The sequence below is a fragment of the Eumetopias jubatus genome, unplaced genomic scaffold (genome assembly GCF_037043125.1).
Source record: "Eumetopias jubatus isolate StellerSeaLion01/CBP00866 unplaced genomic scaffold, mEumJub1_p1.0 scaffold_7, whole genome shotgun sequence".
Lineage (NCBI taxonomy): Eukaryota > Metazoa > Chordata > Mammalia > Carnivora > Otariidae > Eumetopias > Eumetopias jubatus.
Genome location: NW_028274813.1, coordinates 42,168,043 through 42,187,466, shown reverse-complemented (window position 1 = coordinate 42,187,466; position 19,424 = coordinate 42,168,043). Strand labels below are relative to the sequence as shown.

The 19,424-nt window shown below is 35.9% G+C and overlaps 1 protein-coding gene across 1 annotated transcript in view; it reads right to left on the bottom strand.

The window, feature by feature from the left end:
- The window catches only part of EXOC5 (exocyst complex component 5), a 55,465-nt gene that overhangs the window by 32,733 nt on the left and 3,308 nt on the right, over positions 1 to 19,424 (bottom strand). The window contains exons 2-4 of the mRNA XM_028112313.2: positions 4,681 to 4,775; positions 3,926 to 4,073; positions 2,942 to 3,136 (exon numbers count right to left, since the gene is read on the bottom strand). Coding sequence (XP_027968114.1) covers positions 2,942 to 3,136; positions 3,926 to 4,073; positions 4,681 to 4,775 — 438 coding nt within the window. The remainder of the gene's footprint in view (positions 1 to 2,941; positions 3,137 to 3,925; positions 4,074 to 4,680; positions 4,776 to 19,424) is intronic.

The following is a 19,424-nucleotide window of genomic DNA, read 5'->3' as shown; positions in this document are numbered from 1 at the left end:
GAGACTCTTAAAAACATGAAGGAAGTTCATAGTTCCTAACTATGTACTCATGTGAAGTCTGGCAAGCAACAGTGGGTAACAGCAGGGCCAAATAAAGGATATCACTGTTGTCAAACAATAGTGAATTTAGCATTTCGGTTTCCATTATCTCTTCTCTCCTTAGTCATCATGTCACTGTCATTTTCAGTTATCACTCACTCAATCCTGCTGCACATGGGTACAGGTACTATCACTTTTCACCATGCCATTTAGTTGGACTGGCAATATCCATCCTTTTCTCTCACCAATACCCCCTTCAGAAAAGACCTGCCTGGTCCACAGCCAGTTCTGTTTCCATCAGGAATGTGTTCTTATCTTTTAAGAGATGGAAGGCCCCATTGTATGCTGTTTGCAAACTTTGCTTAAATGTAGTGGAAATATAGTAACAAATAACACTGATTTTACTGAATTTCTATAGGTAATTATTTTGTAAAAATCATTTAAAGCACAACAGTTCTTACGGTCATCCATCAGTTAAAATGTACTATAACATTAAGTACAGAAGTTGTCAAATCACAATCTAATCTATTTTGCTTACACGTAGAGTGAAGTGAGAGACCGCCCATGCTAACAGTGTTAAAGATAATCAGAGTCATCAGGCATTATCTACATGAAGCACGATAAGGTGTGATTCTAGGGACAAAAACAACTAACATATTTTGTAAGAACAGAGGTAAGAGGAAATATATAATGTGGACATAAAATAGGTCTTTTTTAGGGAAGAAAATTAGAAGATTCTGAAAAACAAAAATTAAAAAAACAAAAATGACTATGGAGCAGGAAGATGTGTGGATATCTTATCCCATTTCAATTCCTTCCACAATCATACACTTCCCTAGCTACTATGTGGGTGATCTGGCTCTTCTTTCCTTTGGGAAGGTAGAAATTGAGATAGTCAGAAGTTTATTTGATAATTAGCAATCTAATACCATATATGAGTTCCTAAGTTAATTAACTGCGATAGTATCAAGCCAAAAATAATGATTCACTATTAGCAAACAGTAACCCAAAACTTATGGAAGACATGAGAGAAAAACAAGACAATTGGGGGGAAAAAGGAATAAAATATAAGAGAAAGGGAACACAGGGCACCTAGGTGGCTAAGTCTGTTGCATGTCCGACTTGGTTTTGGCTCAGATATGATCTCAGGGTCATCAGATCGAGCTCCTCACTCTGCGCTCAGCAGGGAGTCTGCCTGAGATTCTCTCCTTCTCCCTCTGCCCCTCCCCCCCAACATGTGCGCACACTCTCTCTCTCTCCCCCAAACAACTAAATCTTAAAAAAACAAAGGAACACAAAATGAAAGAAAATGGAATATAGAAGAGAGTGAAGCAAAGAAGGGGAACTCACTTAAAAGCTGTTAGTCTATATTTGCACCTCAAAAATTAGCTAAGTGACCAAGTGAATGAACTAGCAATATGAAGACTTTTTCTTTCAATTAAAACCTCAACACTTAAGAGGTAACAATAATAAGAACTATACAACTACCTGAGGATAATTGAAATGTTTAAAAAAAGTGTAAAGAACTTAATTTCATGATATAAAATATTGCAAGCAATAAAAAATCAGATTAAAAATATGTATGATCAGTTATATTTTCTTTCCCTAGATCCTAAATGGCTGCCTTGAGCTGCATTCAAACAAACAGGACAACCCACATTGGATATGATATCTGCATTTGGTTTATAACAGCATAAATAGATTACATAATCCTACAGGTATAATCCAAGGTAATCCAAGTTATAAATTTTAAATTATATAATTTTTCATATTCAAAACATATTTATAATATGCATATATACTTTTATATTATAAATATATGTTTATAGTTAGTAAACATAAAAACTATGCTGAAACAGTTCATTGTTCAAGCATTGGGCTGTGTGTCTGTATGTACATTTACTCTTATGCTTAAAAAAATCACATAAATCTAATAAAAGCTAGATATTGCCACTGTTTAACAAGTGTTTAAGTATGATAATGTTAATCTTGTCAATTTAACTTTGTAATATAAATATAACTGCTTAAACTCATTATTTAAAATACTGTCTTTTCCTTAGAGGAATTATGTATATGTAACTGTTTTTTCAAAGTTCTCTAAAAATTATAAATTCTATAAGCCTATACAGTTCCCACTCACAAAAATGTGCTGCTTAATTCAATGTAAACTTCAACAATACATAACTTTTAACTTTCCACTATCAAAAATATTCCATGGAGTAAACTCGGAATAATTCAGGGAAACTGTATTCATATATTAGTGGACAATGTTACCATATGCATACACTACCTATAAGAATGTCTATTTTTTTGTGCATTTTGATTTTTTTCCCCCCTGGGAGGAAGAAAGTCAGCTAAATAACCTCCTTTCAAGATTGCAGAACAGCCAATACCATGTACCAGTATTAAGTGACTAGTGCAAAGAAAAGGATTAACATAAACAATTCAGATTTTTCAATTCTCTTTAGTCCAAACTATGTTTGAATTCTTTATAAGCGTTCTTTTTCAAGTAATAGAAATTAGAAGCTCTGAACTCCTTGTGCAGAAAGATACTTCTGCCTATCAGTGATTTAGGTCAGACTACATTCTCACCCAATGGAATATAACTATTAAATTCTGTTAATATTAAAAGTCAACAATGGAAAAGAAATACTTATTAACACAGTTACCTCAGCATTTTCACATATAATTTTATAAACAAAAATTCCAGACAATCCTGCAATTAAAAATCTTCAGTAATCTGCAGGCAAGTATACCAAACACACTTCAGAACAATAAAAAGTTTTAATAAGTCAGCTACTCAGTGATGTGAAAGTAGTAACTGGAAAGTAATAAATGTAGTTCATAATTTGGGCATTGTTATTAATGATGCAGGTGCTTTTATCCTGCTGACAGTACTCACCTTTTCAGAATTTGTAAAAACGTCAGATTTCAATTCTCCATCTAGAAACTCATTAAAGTATTTCATCAATTTCTGAGCCTCTACTGCCCGCTGTCTAGGTGTGTTTACCCCTTCCAACTGGTCTCCAAGGTGACAGACCTTGGTTGCTACGTAGCTGATGTGCTCATCTAGTTCTTGGAAATGTTGGAAGGCAACCTGGGAAAAATGCGCATAAGCATAAAATGCAATCAGAGGAACCCAGTTTATAAGTGAATTCGTACCAAAACTAGACCACCAATCTCATCTCTACTCTCTAACTTAGGTAAATAAAGATAAAATAGAAGTTATATGTGAGCTAAACTACAGAAACAATTTATGCCCATTAGCAGTGCATGATCTGAAAACTTTCTAACAAAGTCGCACACCTTTAACAATTAAAGTAACATTTTATCATGAACATTTGTTAAGCAATTAAATAGTATCCTGTTTAACAATATTCCCAGTATAATTTAGTCCTAAACAATGATTCTAAAATCAATGAACTAAGCATCAAATAGTTATACTACAGTTTTCACAGGGGTATATACCCCATGACTTCTGTAAAACTTCCCAGATTAGGGAAAAATCTGATCCAGGCAACAGCTGTTCTGGTACTACTCTGTTTTATGCTTAATGAGAATACAAATGACTACTTAACTATCCAAGCTAATCATGAGTCCCTAAAAATGCAGGTCTGCTACAGTGTCATTCTTCAAAGTTTGCACCTTGACTATACTGGATACCACTCCAACCTAAGAAGGGAGTGCTGTGATCCCAAACCACTGATCAGCAGCAAGTCAGTGCTAAGAGTGCCTGATAACAATTCACTGACATTTTTCCCCAGGGATGGGAACAGTTGAGAGAAACCTCAACAGTTACTATTATTTGACTAGAGTTTTTTAAGAACTTAATAGTGGAAGGAAATAAAGATAACCTGTGTAAACTACTGATAGCTTAACTGCTTACCTGATTGCTTTTCTGGAGCTCTTGTACCTTCTTGGCAAATTCCTTGGCTTCTTTCTGACACTGTTGCTCTAGTTTCTCTACTTTCCTTTGAATCCTTTCATCCATTATCTGTAGTTCCTGAATATGATTTACAAATTCTTCTAATAACCTAAGAGAGGAAAATCAGAATATGTATCAATCCATCTATGATTAATCATTAGGAACTGGCGAGTTCACTTGTAATAAAGTATCAATAAGCATTCCTTAAGGTAGGGATGATTATGTTAATTTTCTCGAGAGCATTTTAGGGATTATCTTTGACATGAAGGAAAACCTCACCCAGAATATCTACTACCTTCCAGAATAGAAATCAATCTCATAGAAAATAGTCAAAAAGATAAAAAAATATATTTTTAATATATATGATATAAAAAGTTGATACAATATATAAAAATAACAGTGTGCATTCCAGGGAACAGTGACTTTCTGTTCCTTTGAGTTACAACTATACTTAAAACAACATATTCAACATGTTTTTATTTTAGAGATATAACCAACCTTTTCTAATATATTACTAATTGGAGAAAATATTAAATTCTTATAATACAATAAAATCCCCTCACACCAGTTAAAGTCCTCTAAAATAAAAGAAATATAAAAGAAAATAAACCCCAGGTTGTAAAAGGGTTTTGGAAGGAATTTCAATAGTCACCTTTATTCCAAACACAAATTTGTTTTAGATTGGATCTATGGGGAAAAAAACATTTTTACTTCACCTTTTGGGATCAAAAGCTTCAGGACCCCCTCTAGAGCCTCCTCCTGGGGTTCTCCACACAAGTCGTTCAATATACTCATCTGCCACAAAAGGCTCCTAGTTTACAAAATAAATGTTCTTTAAAAAAGTTTCATAGAAGATATCTTAATGTTACTTGCAAAAATGAAGCAGGTTTTACTATGTGAGAGCTTAAAATGGAATTAAATTACCATTTAAACACATTAATGTTATTAAAATATGCAAGGCTTAATTTTAAAAAATCAACAAATTAATAAAAATTAGGACATTAAAATATTAGAACAGTATTATGACTAGTTAGAACATCCCAATGAGAAAATGAGCAAAGGACACAATTTATAGAAGACATACAAGAAAGAGAAAACATATGTGGCCTCGCTAACAATCAAATAAGGTCAAATTATCACTTTTTTTTAACCTCGAACACACTGACGAAGTGGTTTTTGGTAATTATAATATGTAATACAGGAGAGGGTAAACTGAAATTTAGACACTCGTTTTTGTTAGAAATGTTAACAGGTACACTATTTTTGGAGGACAACAGGCAACAATTTGATAACATAAACAATATTACGAATGCTCATACCCTTTAACCGAGTAATTCTATTTTTTTTTTTTAAGATTTTATTTATTTATTTGAGAGAGAGAGACACAGCGAGAGAGGGAACGCAAGCAGGGGGAGTGGGAGAGGGAGAAGCAGGCTTCCCGCTGAGCAGGGAGCCGGATGTGGGACGCAATCCCAGGACCCTGGGACAATGACCTCAGCCAAAGGCAGACACTTAAAGACTGAACCACCCAGGCACCCCAGTACTTCTACTTTTAAAATTCTACGGGAAAAGCAGATATGAACACAATTTTTGCAGAATGTTCACTGAGTATTATGTATGATATCTAAAAATTGTTTACATAAATATTCAACAAAATAATTATTGAAAAATTATGACAAACTTACAGGATGAAAAACTACATCCTTATTAAAATCATGCTGAAAAAATTAAATGCAATGAGAAAAAATGTTCACAAAAAAGCAGGATACAATTTTCTAAATTTTCTCAGGAAAAAAAGCATTAATTATGAAAAAAAGAATATTAGAGTAGAAGACCCAATCAAGAAACTAAACATTCAAATATTCACCATTAGCTGACAATGAATTTTTTAGACTAATACACACTAATTTACATATTTTTCATACTACCTTCTTTCATGCAAATGTGTATCATATATTGCCTCCCACTTAGCATATAACTTAAACTAATAGCATTTGCTGGTGATTCCAGTTTGAATTCTCATATCTACAAAAATTTCCATTTGTTAATCATATTTTAAAAACATATTTTCATTGATAAACATTCACTGAACAATAAAATTTCCAGTGCCAAGCACTCCGTTAGGCTTTGGAATAAAAAGATATATTAAAAAACTGTAACCTCAAGAAACTCAAAGCCTAATAGGGGAAAAATTATAAATAAAGAATGCAATCGTATATGACAAGTAAAATTAAGAATGTGTGCAAACTTTAATATTAATACTGCCAAGTTGTTACCTCAACAGGTAGCTGGGCAACAGAAATGCGGTACTTATTAATTCAGCAAATTTTGCTGAGCAACTGCTATGTGCTGGGCATTGTGGTAGGCACTGAGAATATAGATGTTAATTCAATAGACAGGGTTCCTGCAAGGCCTCATAGAAATGATCTTCTAGGTAAGGATGCCAACATTCAACAAGTACAGACATAACTAGTTAACAACTGTGATAAATGTAAAGCGAAAGAAAAGTCCTGGATCTAAGACTATATAACAGGAACAGACATGATGGGAAGACAGACTGGCAAGAAGTAGGCATTACATCAGGCAAACTCTCTGAGGACACAACACTTAAACTGAGACTAGAATAAAGAAAAATCAGCCAGACAATAATGGAACAAATATTTTTCCTGACCATTAGGGAAAGAGTAGATAGAACTTAACCTATTAGGGGAACTGAGCAGATGGACTAGATGACAAGGACCACATCTGGAGGAACATGAGAGGTGACAATTAAGGCCAACAGATAATAATCTTGTTCTTTTTTATCATCAGCACCACCACCACTACCACCACCACCACCACCACCACACTGGTACTTGAGAGAATCGTTCACCAGTCTGATGTGAGAGGAGGAATGAGAAGATGAATTTCAGTCAGACTAAGAAAAACCATCATGATAAGAACAGGAATATGTACCAACAAGAATAACATCTCACATAAACTCTTTACATGTATTACCTCATTTACTACTCTCTTCATAAGACCTGTAAGGAAGGTCCTATTTTACCCGCACTTTACGATGAGGAAACAAAGGTTAAGAGAGGTTAATTACTTAACCAAGGTAACACGAGCTGAGCTGAGATTTAAATCATTCTGTTCTATTGCTATGTAAAACTGAATGGCAACTATGGGAAACTACAAGTAGTTCCTTGTACCTAAAGTTAGATGGTAAGGATAATAGGTGAAGCTAAAAAGGTAAAAATTGCTACACGAAGGCATATGCACATCACTGATCATGTCTTTTAAAATTTCTACTTATATTTATAAACATTCTAATTAAATGACCAACCAATAATTTTATTAGACAACTGATACACTGTCACATGCCTATCTGTAGATAGAATCCAATATCAACTTTCAAACTGGTTCATATTTTATAAGAAAACCATATAACCTTTATGACTATTAATATCACTAATTATTAAAAGAAAAAAGTAAACATCAAGCAGTAACACAAAACAATATAAATAGGTATTAAAAAATTTTAAAGATTTTACATTTTACCTATAAAAGTCTCTTTTATAGTAGTCAAATAACTGAAAAATAGCAGTCATATTAATCCAGTTTCTCTAAGATTTCCATTATAGGAAAGCTATCTGATAAGATGAAGGCATAGAAAGTAAACAAGACTGTTAGCTACTTTAAAGAAAAAAGTCAGTTTATCCATGTGCTAACATGTTTGAGAATTAAGTCCTAAGGATAATTTAGATATCCTGCAAAGGAAAAATACTGGCCCTCTGAAATATAATTAACTCATTTAGCAAACATATTGTCATTTAAATAATCATACCTCTTCTCTAATTCATTTCTGTTGAAACAAAAGTTTATGTATGTCTAACAATTCTTAATTTATATATATAAATTGGGAAACATTGACTCAAGATAAAGGAATTTATGTTTAGAGCTACTTAGAACTTCAGAAACTGAGCTACTTAGAAACTTAAAATCTGACAAGCATATGAAATACTCCTAAATAATGATGAAATGTTGACAAAAGCTAATTTTTATCTTTACATACTTAATCTCATTTAATACTTACAAGTCCATGAGGTAGGTTTTATCAATATTGATTCATTTTATACCTATACAATTGTGTAAAATCCAGAGCTTTTTCTTTGAAAGAGGCTAGGGGCGCCTGAGTGGCTCAGTCGTTGGGTGTCTGCCTTCGCTCGGGTCACGGTCCCAGGGTTCTGGGATTGAGCCCCGCATCAGGCTCCCTGCTCGGCAGGAGGCCTGCTTCTCCCTCTCCCACTCCCCCTGCTTGTGTTCCCTCTCTCTCTTTCTCTGTCAAATAAATAAATAAAATCTTTAAAAAAAAGAGGCTAAATTTAGGAAATAGTCAGCTCTTCCAAAGTCCACAATACTCCCATAAATAACTTTACATAGTAATCATGTTCCTTTTCCCTGTCATTTTTTACACATGCATACCTATGTAAATACTTAATAATCATAGTTCTCATGTGTTATTAATTTCATTTATTATTCAGTAGTTGCAATTTTCAACTAAATTTCGTTGAAATTTACACTGTTCATTAATTTCCATATACCAGTTTTACTAAATGATGTATGTCCAAAAATTTATACATCAACACAGATATTACTGACATGGTAAAAAATAAGCATTTTTTTCATATGAAATATTTCAATTTTCTCAAAATACAATATTCCTTCATTCAACAAATATTCATGGAGAGCCTACTACATGTTACTGACTATTCTACAAAAGTCAGTAAACAAGGCAAGAGAAAAATCTCTGCCCCTATGGATGTCATGACAGGGAGTGACAAATAAACGGATACATGATAAATAAGAACTATGAAGAAAACTAAAGAGGATACAGAGTGATGGATTAAAGTATTTATTTTGGTAGAAGTGATCAGGCACGGCCTCTCTAAAAAATATATTTTGAACAAACACCTGAACACAGCTAAGGCATAAGCCACGTAGGAAAGCAATGCTCCAAGTACAGAAAACAAACTTAGTATGTGAGCAATGACAAGAGGCCAGTGTGCCTAGAGCAAAGGAGAGAGTAATTGTAGATGAGGTACAAAGAGGTAGTGAGAGTCCAGAGCTTGTATCAAGGACCTGTAGGATGTACTATGATATACTTCCAGCTATTTACTGAAGAAAAGGCCAGGTTCCTGAAAGGAAGGACTCTGCAATATGCTAGCAAATACATGCAGTAATGACTCTACTATTCCTTCCCCCCCAAAAGAGCTATGACCATTTACTTGAGTAACTGTGCACTAGGGAAAGGGGAACACTCAAACATTTTGAGGTCTGTTACATACAAGGTCCCAGGTGATACTGATACTTGATTGACTCCAAGTATCATGGATTCAAGAGAGTGAGGACATATGGGAACCAAGTAATAAACCAGATTCCTAGCCAAGATCCAATGGAGCCATCAGCCCAACTACTGGCCATTTTCCCCAGTCTGCAAACATGTAACAGTGACAGACACACTTAATGGCAGATGTAACTCCCACATTGGGTCCTTGGTCTATACAGTAAGAGCTTTTATAGTGGGGAAGTCCAAGAAGTCTCTGAAATTGCCTCTACTCAATGTAGTAAATCAAGTGGAATGGCAAAACTTAGTGCCAACTCTTAAAGCTCTAAAACAAGGATCAGCAGTTTTTTTCTTAAGGAGCCAGACAGTAAGTATTTCAGGCCTATAAGCCATATAGTCTTTTTTACAACCATTCAACTCTGTAGCCATAGTACAAATGTAGCCATAGACAGTAAGTAAACAAAAGGGCATGGCTGTATATCAATAAAACTTTAAAAACCAGCATCTACCCCATTGGCTATAAGTTGCCAACCCTTTATCTAAAGAATGCTGGATTTTAATAATTTTAATAATAATTTTCTTATTTAATTCATTAGTCTGGTCCTATAGAAACCAGACAAATCCTGGAAGGTGATTATCTCAAACTCAACCAAAAAGTAGCCCATTCCATCTGTCATGCCAGATGTAGTATCTCCCAGCCTCATGGTGTATGGCCAATGATTTGGCATATATGTTATTTTCTATCCCTATTAAAAAAGAGGATCAGACAATTCAGTCACATAGAACTGACAATGATATACATTTACAGTTTTGCTTCAAGACCATTTGAACTCTCCTACCAAAGCTGATCCAGTTACTGTCAAAGCTCAGTATCTAGCCTAACAGTAACAGAGACCCACTCTGAGCCCCTGAAACAGCCACATCCTTCAAGTAGACTAATCAACCACGTGGTGGCAAGTTGATTACATTAGTTCCTTTCCATTCTAAATGAGTAATTCATTCTGACAGGAATAGAAACATTTGAGTTGGGTATGCCTCTCCTCAGAGGGAGTGTTGTTTCTGTGGCACTGGATCCCACATATCACATCAGCCCAAAGGACCCATTTTACAGCAAAGGAGGTGACCATGTATCTACTGGTCATATCACAAACTACACCACCCAGAAGCTACTAGTCCATAGAGCACTGGAACAGCCTGCTGAAGGCACAGCTTAAGTGTCAGTTCAGAGACAATAACTATAAAGATGGAGCACTATTCTCCAAGATGCAGTATATATTCTGAATTTAAAACCTTTATATGATGCTGTGTTCCCACAGGAATAACATGAGTCTGAGAACAAAGCACAAAAGCAGAAGTGGTCCTGCTTATAATGACTCTCAATTTGTGCTTGCTATTCCTACAATTTCGGGATCTAGAGGGTTAAAGGTCTTGACCTCCAAAGGCAAAGATCTCTTCACGTGGGAATATAATAAGAGTCCCATTAAACTATATATTAAACTATAACTATGAGTGCTGCCTGCGCACTTTGGCTGCTTATATCCAGTGGATAAAGGCAAGAAGAGGAGTGACCATCTCTGGCAGAGGCAACTGATTCTAATCAGGAGGTAGGGCTGCTATTACATCATAGGTGCAGGAACAGTATTTGTGACACACAGATCTCTTAATGGAGATCTCTTTTGACCAATTCTGAAAGTACACAAACAAGCATAGCACCCCTGGCCTAAGAAGGGTATGGTAACCAGTAAAGCCACCAATAGTAGCAGAGGCATTAGCTGAAGGTAAGGGGGTATCAGAATGGAGAATAGAGAAGGGAAACAGAGACTAGAGAAATGAGTATCAGTGGCAACCTGAAACCAGCCACAATAGTGGGAGCCATAGTTCATGCCACTAACCTTCTAATTTTCCTCCCAATTGGAATGCCAGAGGAGTTGCTCCCCAAATGTATACGAAAAAGTGGAGTCTAGTGGCACAGGAGTGGTCTGTGGTGGACACAGTGTTATGTCATCCAGATCTCCCTTCGAGAAGGGTCTTGTTCTAGCTGCCAGCAGTGCTGTGCTATCAGCAGAGAGGCTTCGGCTGGCAGTATTTTCAGGCATCACCTCAGCAGCAGAGAACCAATTCACTCAATGTCATACCTTTCCCAGTGTGATCTATCAATACCTAAGATAGGGATATAAAGGCCTGACCACTTTGGTCCAAAGCAGGACAACTCTGACAGTTCATTTTTGTTCCAGAATTCCCCACTGGGGCCGATAACACTGTCAGTGGGCCAGCATTGTAGCTCTATTTCTCCATAGGCCCCATCTTGCATCCTTACCCTGCCCCCTCACAGACATTCATCCCAAGGGTACCTCCTAGTAAATATTCTGCACACTAAATGCTGTCTCAAAGTCTGCTTTTCAGAGAACTCAACCTGCAACACTGCAGTAGTCGAGAGATAATGATAATGGTTCAAACGAAAATGACGGTGGTTAAGGTGCTAAAGAATGATCAGGTTCATGACATTTTAAAGGATGTATTCATACAAATTGCTGGATTGGATGTGGGGGGAAATTTAAAATGGAAATCATGATTACCCATGGAGAATTGCAGCCTGAACAACTGTGTGAATGGTGGGTGGTGTCATTTACCGAGACTGGAAAGAGATGGAAAGAGGGAGTGAGGAAACAAGTTCTGCTTTGCATATGACCTGTTGTGGATGTCTATTCAATATACAGCAAGTGAAGATGTAGACCACATAATCAGAAAAACAAGTTTGTATTACAGGGAAGAAACTAGAGCTAGATATAATATCAGAGTTATTTAAAATCTCATAACTAGATGAGATCTAGGAAAGAGAAGAGCATGTCAACAACATTCAGATAGATGGAGGAAAAGGATCCAACAAGAGACAAAGCAGGAGGGACTAGTAGAAGGAGGAGGAAACACCAGGAGAGAACAGTGTCCTGGAAGCAAAGTACAGGTTTTACCCTCTAAGGCAATCGAATTATCACAAGAGTTTAAGATAAATCAGCTACCCCTCTCAATGGAATGAAAGTTCCAAAAAAGCAAAAAGCAAAACAAAACAAAACCCTTTCTGCTTATAAAACCAAATAAATCCCAATAATTCGCTCTCTAATACTTAACCTTGCTGCAAAGGCATTTACAATAAGAAAGATAGCCAAACTAACAGATTCTAAGACTTCCAATTGACCAAGTCACCCCAAAGGATTCTCAAAGGTACCTGTAAACAATTCCCAAAAAATCTTTTAGAATTTCACAAACCTGGCAAAGTTATATCCTTGCCTTCTATTTTACTACAGTAACAAAAAAGCAAAAATTGCCCCAACAAAAACAAAAACCTCAGAAGTATGCAATATAGACTAAAATACTATCATATTAAGTTTAACTTCACATAATTGATTATTGTGTCAGTCTGTTAAAATGATTTTGTATTTTTTACAAATGCTGCCGATTGTAAGGAAAATATGGGGTTTGTGGTCATTTCTATTAAAAATAAGACATCAAGCCCTTGGACAGGAACATAAATCCCTAATTTAACATTGTTTCTTTGACTAAACTTTTATATTTTCTTATAGCATCTTCCCCAAAAATAGATCCAATGCCATGTGTTACAACCACCCACAAACTAAAAAAAAAATAATATTTTCCCTTAGCCTAGGTAAAAAAAATAAGGCTCAGAGGATTTCAGAAAGAAGTATTTCTGGGTCCTATGAAAACAACTAACCCACGGGTTCACAAGTACTACCTACAAAGTATTTTTCTTAAATTTATTGTGCATACCACTGCCAAACTAATCTTTAAAACACTGCTTTCTTTTAGTCAGAAACTTCCCTATGCAATTCCTAAACTATCAAGTTCACACTCTTATGTCTACCCTTTAAGGTTCTCATCTTACACGTCCTACCCAATTTCTTTTACCCCGAAAATGAACAGCCACATTACCATCAGCCTATTACAGTCTTCTCTTCACCTCCATGCTACTTCTGCTTCCTTACCTGTGGCCAGGTAACTCATCCCACAAGGATACTGTTTCTCTTCCAACAATCCAAAACACCTTTATATATTTACTCAAAGCCCAGCTCAATTCCTATTTACTCCCTGAAGAGTTCCTTCTCTACATGACCTCCCCTGATTTTTTCGCTTTTAAACCCCTACAAGGCTTAAAAATTCAAATCTCAACACAGAACAATATACTACTGTCATTTTTGTCATTTATTGTTTTATAGTAACTTTAAGTTTCACTCTTCTCCACACTTAAATTGAAACCAAGGGTATCATCTGTCATACATTTCTCTTGCTTTCCAACTGTGGTCAACACAATAATGTTGAGCACCACAGATGCAGAGTAAGCCAAAACACTTCCTAGTTGGGGCCATGGCCAAATCCCCTGCAGGGGATCTTGAAAAATCAAGACTTGATCCATATATCCAAAACCAAAAAGCCAGTACAAAAGGCAGTACTACTACCCCACACTCCAAAAATAAAGAACAAGCATTCTTAATTTAGGAAAATTCAAAATTTTAATAAAAACCAAATATGAACCTTATGCAATTCTGGCACTGGAACTAAATGAATTTTTTTACATTTAGCCTCTTCTTTTTAACCTCATTTGATTTGGTTTTCACGAGACCATGTGTTTTATGGGGGATTAATAGATGAACTACACTTAATGAGTATTGATTTTTTTCTTTAAAGCACTATAAACTCTTTCATTTTGTGTCAGGCTGGCAAAGTGGGAATGTAGGAAGATAAAGCACATTAAGACCCTTAAAAGCAACTAAGGCAAACTTTGCAAAAGTAAGTTTGAAAACTACCTGCAACATTATGAGATGAATAGTTTTACTTTTTTAAAGTCAATTTTAACATTCAATCTTCAAGGGGATGCCAGCTCTTTAAACTATGATAAAATTAGCCAATTAATCATATTAGAACTGTTTTGAAGATGATCAAATGGTGGTACTTTAAAATTTTATGAAATATTTTAGATTCTCTTATGCAAAATCTCTCTTCAGAATAGAATATATCTCACTTCTGACAATAAAGTAGTATTTGATTTCTATGCCCCAAAGAAAAGGTAACAGAATGTTATAGTATTTTTTTTTTATACCAGTCTCAAAAGAACCACAGGATTAGGTTTAAAAATTGCAAAGCTAGAGGGGTGCCTGGGTGGCTCAGTAGTTTAAAGTGTCTGACTCTTGATTTCAGCTCAGGTCATAGATCTCAGGGTCTTGGATCAAGCCCCACCTCCGGCTCTGTGCTCAGCATGGAGTCTGCTTGTCCCTCTCCTTCTGCTCCGTCCCCACTCATTCTCTTTCTCTCTAAACTAAATAAAATCCCTTTTTCTTTTTAAAGATTTTATTTATTTATTTGACAGAGAGACACAGTGAGAGAGGGAACACAAGCAGGGGGAGTGGGAGAGGGAGAAGCAGGCTTCCCGCTGAGCAGGGAGCCTGATGCGGGGCTCGATCCCAGAACCCTGGGATCATGACCTGAGCCGAAGGCAGACACTTAACGACTGAGCCACCCAGGCTCCCCATAAATAAAATCTTTAAAAAAATTTTAAAGCTAGTCATTAAATATCATCTTACTCTAGTCCATTCATCTCATTTTTGTACCTAAGTAACTGAAGCAATGAAATTTAAGTATTGTCAAGGTATTAAACCAGTATTCTAACCAGAGATTTTTCTACTCTATTATGGTGTCTTTTAAAATTCTACAAACACCAGGAAAATTATCACCTAAAGTATCTAAAAAATCTTACATTAGCATTTCAAATCAAATTAAATATATTTACAAATTTACACATTAAATATATTTACACACACTTAACAAATGCCTCTGGGATCAAATTAAGCAAATGGATCCAACGAATCATTCACTTAAAAAAAAAATTACAGATTTATTCATTTTAGAAAGAGAGCACAAGTGGGGAGTGGGGGGGGGGGCAAAGGGAGAGGGAGAGCAAGAATCCCAAGCAGACTCCCTGCTGAGCGCAGGGAGTCCTGATTTCCTGAGATGAAATCAAGAGTTGGACGCTCAATCCACTGAGCTACGCAGGCGCCCTGGAGTCATTCACTTTTTTGATTCATTATATCTTTAGTAAGCAAAAATGTAACTACATCATTATTACTATTTTATATATATTTTATTACTATTTTCATATTTCAATTCCAAGAAAGAATATAGCATCAGAAAAGTTAGCACAAATTTTTAAAATATCATATAATTTATATATATATATAATTTATATATATATATATATAAACTTTTAAACTATATACCCCTCAACTCCTGAGCATACCAGGGACTCAGTATTTTACACTAATTATACACACACAGTCAATAAATGATCCTCAACTTAAAGACTTTTTCATTTCAAAAGTTAAATGCCAGGTTGGTTTGACTAGAGAATTCAGACTACAAAATACTTAAATGTAAACCCATTACTCTTTAAGCATCTGCCTCTACCTCCACCACACCAATGAGAGTGGTAATCTTGGTGTGGAGTTGATCAACCCCTGTTCCAATCATTTATTGCTACATAATAACCACTCCAATAAATTAGTGGCTTAAAAATAAGAATGATGATTACTTTGTTCACAAATCTGCTATCTGGGCAGGGCTCAGCAGGGAAATCTCATCTCTGTTCCATGTCATATCTGCTGAAGCAATTCAACTTGGGGCTAGAAGACCTACTTTCAAGCTAACAAGTTGATGTTGACTGTAGGCTGGGAGTTCAGTCAGCGGAAAGCCTGGATTCTCCCAACTGGCTATGTATCATAGTTGCTGGGCTCTAAGAGGGGGGAATCAAAAGAAGGTCAAGCATATCACCTTTTATGACCTAACCTTGGAAATCACATAAGCAACACTTCTGATACAGTTATAAGCCTGCCTAGATTCAAGAAGGGAGCATGGGCCCTCTCTCTCTTTGGGAGGAGTGTCAACAACACATTATAGGATAGCAGATCTGTAGCCATCCTGAAAAACACACCCTTCCACAGCGCCTTTTTGTAATTCTCTCCTACTGTAATCTCCTACCTCTACGATTATTTCCTATTAGTCTCCTTTGAAGGCTTTTTCTCCCTGACCTATTCTCAATCTAGTCTTCTCAATCCACTTACCAATATTAATTTTAAAAAGCTACTACTCTTCTATGGCATTCTTCCAAGCAGTTTAAATTTATCAGCTCATTTAATCTTTGAAATAACCCTCTAAGGTAGGTACTGTTACTATCCCCATTTTATAGATAAGAAAAGAGGTACAAGAAGATTAGGTAACTTGTCAAAGATCACAAAATAGTAAGGGACAAAGCTGAGAGATGTCATCCATTCCTAGGTCTAAATTGCCACCCATAAAGGATAACAATTCCCATGATAATTTCTATCTCTAGTTGGGGTCTTTTCTGAGTTACTAATTCATATTTCTCACTGCCTTCTGGACTTCTTCACCAGGATGTCTTACTAAAAATTTAAAATATAGTTTTTTAAAAATGAATACATTATTCCTTCCCCCTGAAAGGGTCCTTCCTATTTTCTCCATCACAGTTAATGAATTACCTACTTTCTCAACTTCCAAAAATTTGGAATTAACTCCTCAGTAACCAAATTCTTTTGATTCTTCTTCAAAATGTCTTACCAAATTTCTTGTCTTCTCTGTCCCCACTGAATTAGGTCAGAATTTCACCTGCCTAGATTAATCAATCAACAGACAATTCTGGACTACCTACTAAATGACAAGAACTATGCCAGGTAGGGTACACCCTCTATATTCCCAACTGTCAATCTCTTCCCCATCGAAAGCCATTCTTCACAGTAACGTTAAAATTATCTGCCTCTCCACTCCTTCCTCAAAAAGTCACGCAGCTCCCATAAGCATAGCCTTAAAGCCCTCTTGAAGATTCCCCCAAACTGCCTCTGTGGGCTCAAGGCCTTGCTATGAACCACCACTCCACATGCCTAAAACATGCATACACAGACCCTATCTCTTCTCAGTATTTCCCGAATACACCTAACCTTAAAAATTAGTCACTTCTGTCTCTGCCTTGGAATGCCCTTCTCCTGCTTGAAAAGTTTCTACTCATCTATCAATATCCAATTTATATGTCATTACTTTACGAAACCTTTCCTAATTATCCCAGGAAGAGATTCTGTACTTATACTACACTGTATTATGTGTTAACATGTCTCCCTATGATACCACAATATAAGAAATGTATATTTTATTTCAAGAAATATATATTTTAGTCTCTGTACTCAGCTCCTAAGACCTTTGTTTTTTCCTAAGTGATAAATGTGCTAGGAACATCTTTTGTTCTATTTGGTCTTTGACCCTGGTTCCTGACACAGAGCTCCTAAAACCCTTATAATTTCCAAAGTGATGTGGTTGATAGGAACATCTTATGTGGAGCTCCTAAATCTTCTAACTTCCTGGGTGACAGAAGTGTCTTTTATTCTACTGAAGCAACAGGGCTCCTGGATGGGGCTGGTCACCAGAAAGATCAAGCATGATTAGAAGTCCCTCTACTCCTGAGTTAACTAAGTTAATAACTGATTATTCCTATGTGATGAAGCCTCCATAAAAATCCCTAAAGTATGGGGTCCAGAGAGCTTCCAGGTTGCTGAATACATCAAGGTCACCCAGAGAGGGCTTGAAAGTACTACACTCTTTCCCCCATACCTTGCCCTAGGCATCTCTTCCATCTGATTGTTCTGAGTCATATCCCTTTATAATAAACCAGTAATCTAGTTAGTAAATTGTTTTCCTGAGTTCTGTGAGCTGTTCGAGCAAATTATCAAACCTGAGGAGAGGGTCATGAGAACTCTTATTTTTAGCTAGTCTGTCAGAAGCACAGGTGACAACCTGGACTGCAACTGGTATCTGAAGTGGGGAGCATACTTGTTGTACTGAGCCCTCAACTTCTGGGATCTGATGCTAACTCCAGGTAGACAGTGTCAGAATTGAAATTAATTGTAGAACATCCAGTCGGTGTCTGCTGAAAAACTGAACTGAAATGTTGTAGGTAAAATCCCCACACATCTGGTGTCAGAAATGATGTACTGAGACTAGTGGTAGTGCTGAGACAATAGAGTTTTTTTCCTTTCACTCCCCCAACTAGGTTTTTAACTTAAACTGTCTTTTAACTCCAGTACTTGAGATGACTTCTGCCCTAGTACTCAATAAATGTTTGCTGAATAAACACATTTTCTCAAATACATGATAATTAATTAATTGGTAGCCAGGTTCCACACACAATTATCTAACAGCTAATATGGCTAAAATAAGCAGCATTTCAGCAAATAGAAGGTAAAGGGGGTGGTCCACATTTATATATCTCATGTTCATTACTATATATTTAGCTAGTTAATTGAACAAGAGAGATCTTTTTCAGTAACTGTTTAAATACTTTTGTAACTTAGTTTGAAAATCCAAGAAACATAAATGTATTTGTGTGCAAAAATGTGTTCTTAGCTATTTAAATTCTAATCTGGAGGTCAAACAACCATTGTTACCATAGTCAAATTACCTGACCTCAAATACAATTATCAAGGCACCTCCATTTACAGGAAAGAAAACACTTAAGTTCCTAATCCTGGCATTTAGGACCTCCACAATTAAACCCCAATTTACCTCACATACAATTCCTCTTCTTCATGCATGCTATACTCCACCAAAGTGGAACTCTTCCTTTGCCTCAAGGATCTACACTTACTTCCCTTTATGTCTTGGATTTTATTGTCTGCTTTATTAGAAAGTCCCTCCACCCAGTTGCACAAACTCAAATCTAACAGATCCTTAATATATCATTCAAATACCACTTCCTATTCCTTTCCCACTTCTAGAGGTAATCTTCCCATTCTCTCAACTCCTATAGCACTTTATCTTTGACACCATTTATAACTTTATTTCAATTGTACACAGTTATACATCTTTATTCTCTCCCCACATTTAATAATAAGGGTAGGTTCTATATGTAACTCAACATTGTCCAAAGTACATTTCATGGAATTCACAAAATTAACAAGCAGTAGAAAATATAACAGTCTCACGGTCAACTAGTTTGGGAAATAAACTTCTCAGAATAATATACTTCTTTAATATACTAAGGTATGTTGTAACTCTCTAACAAAA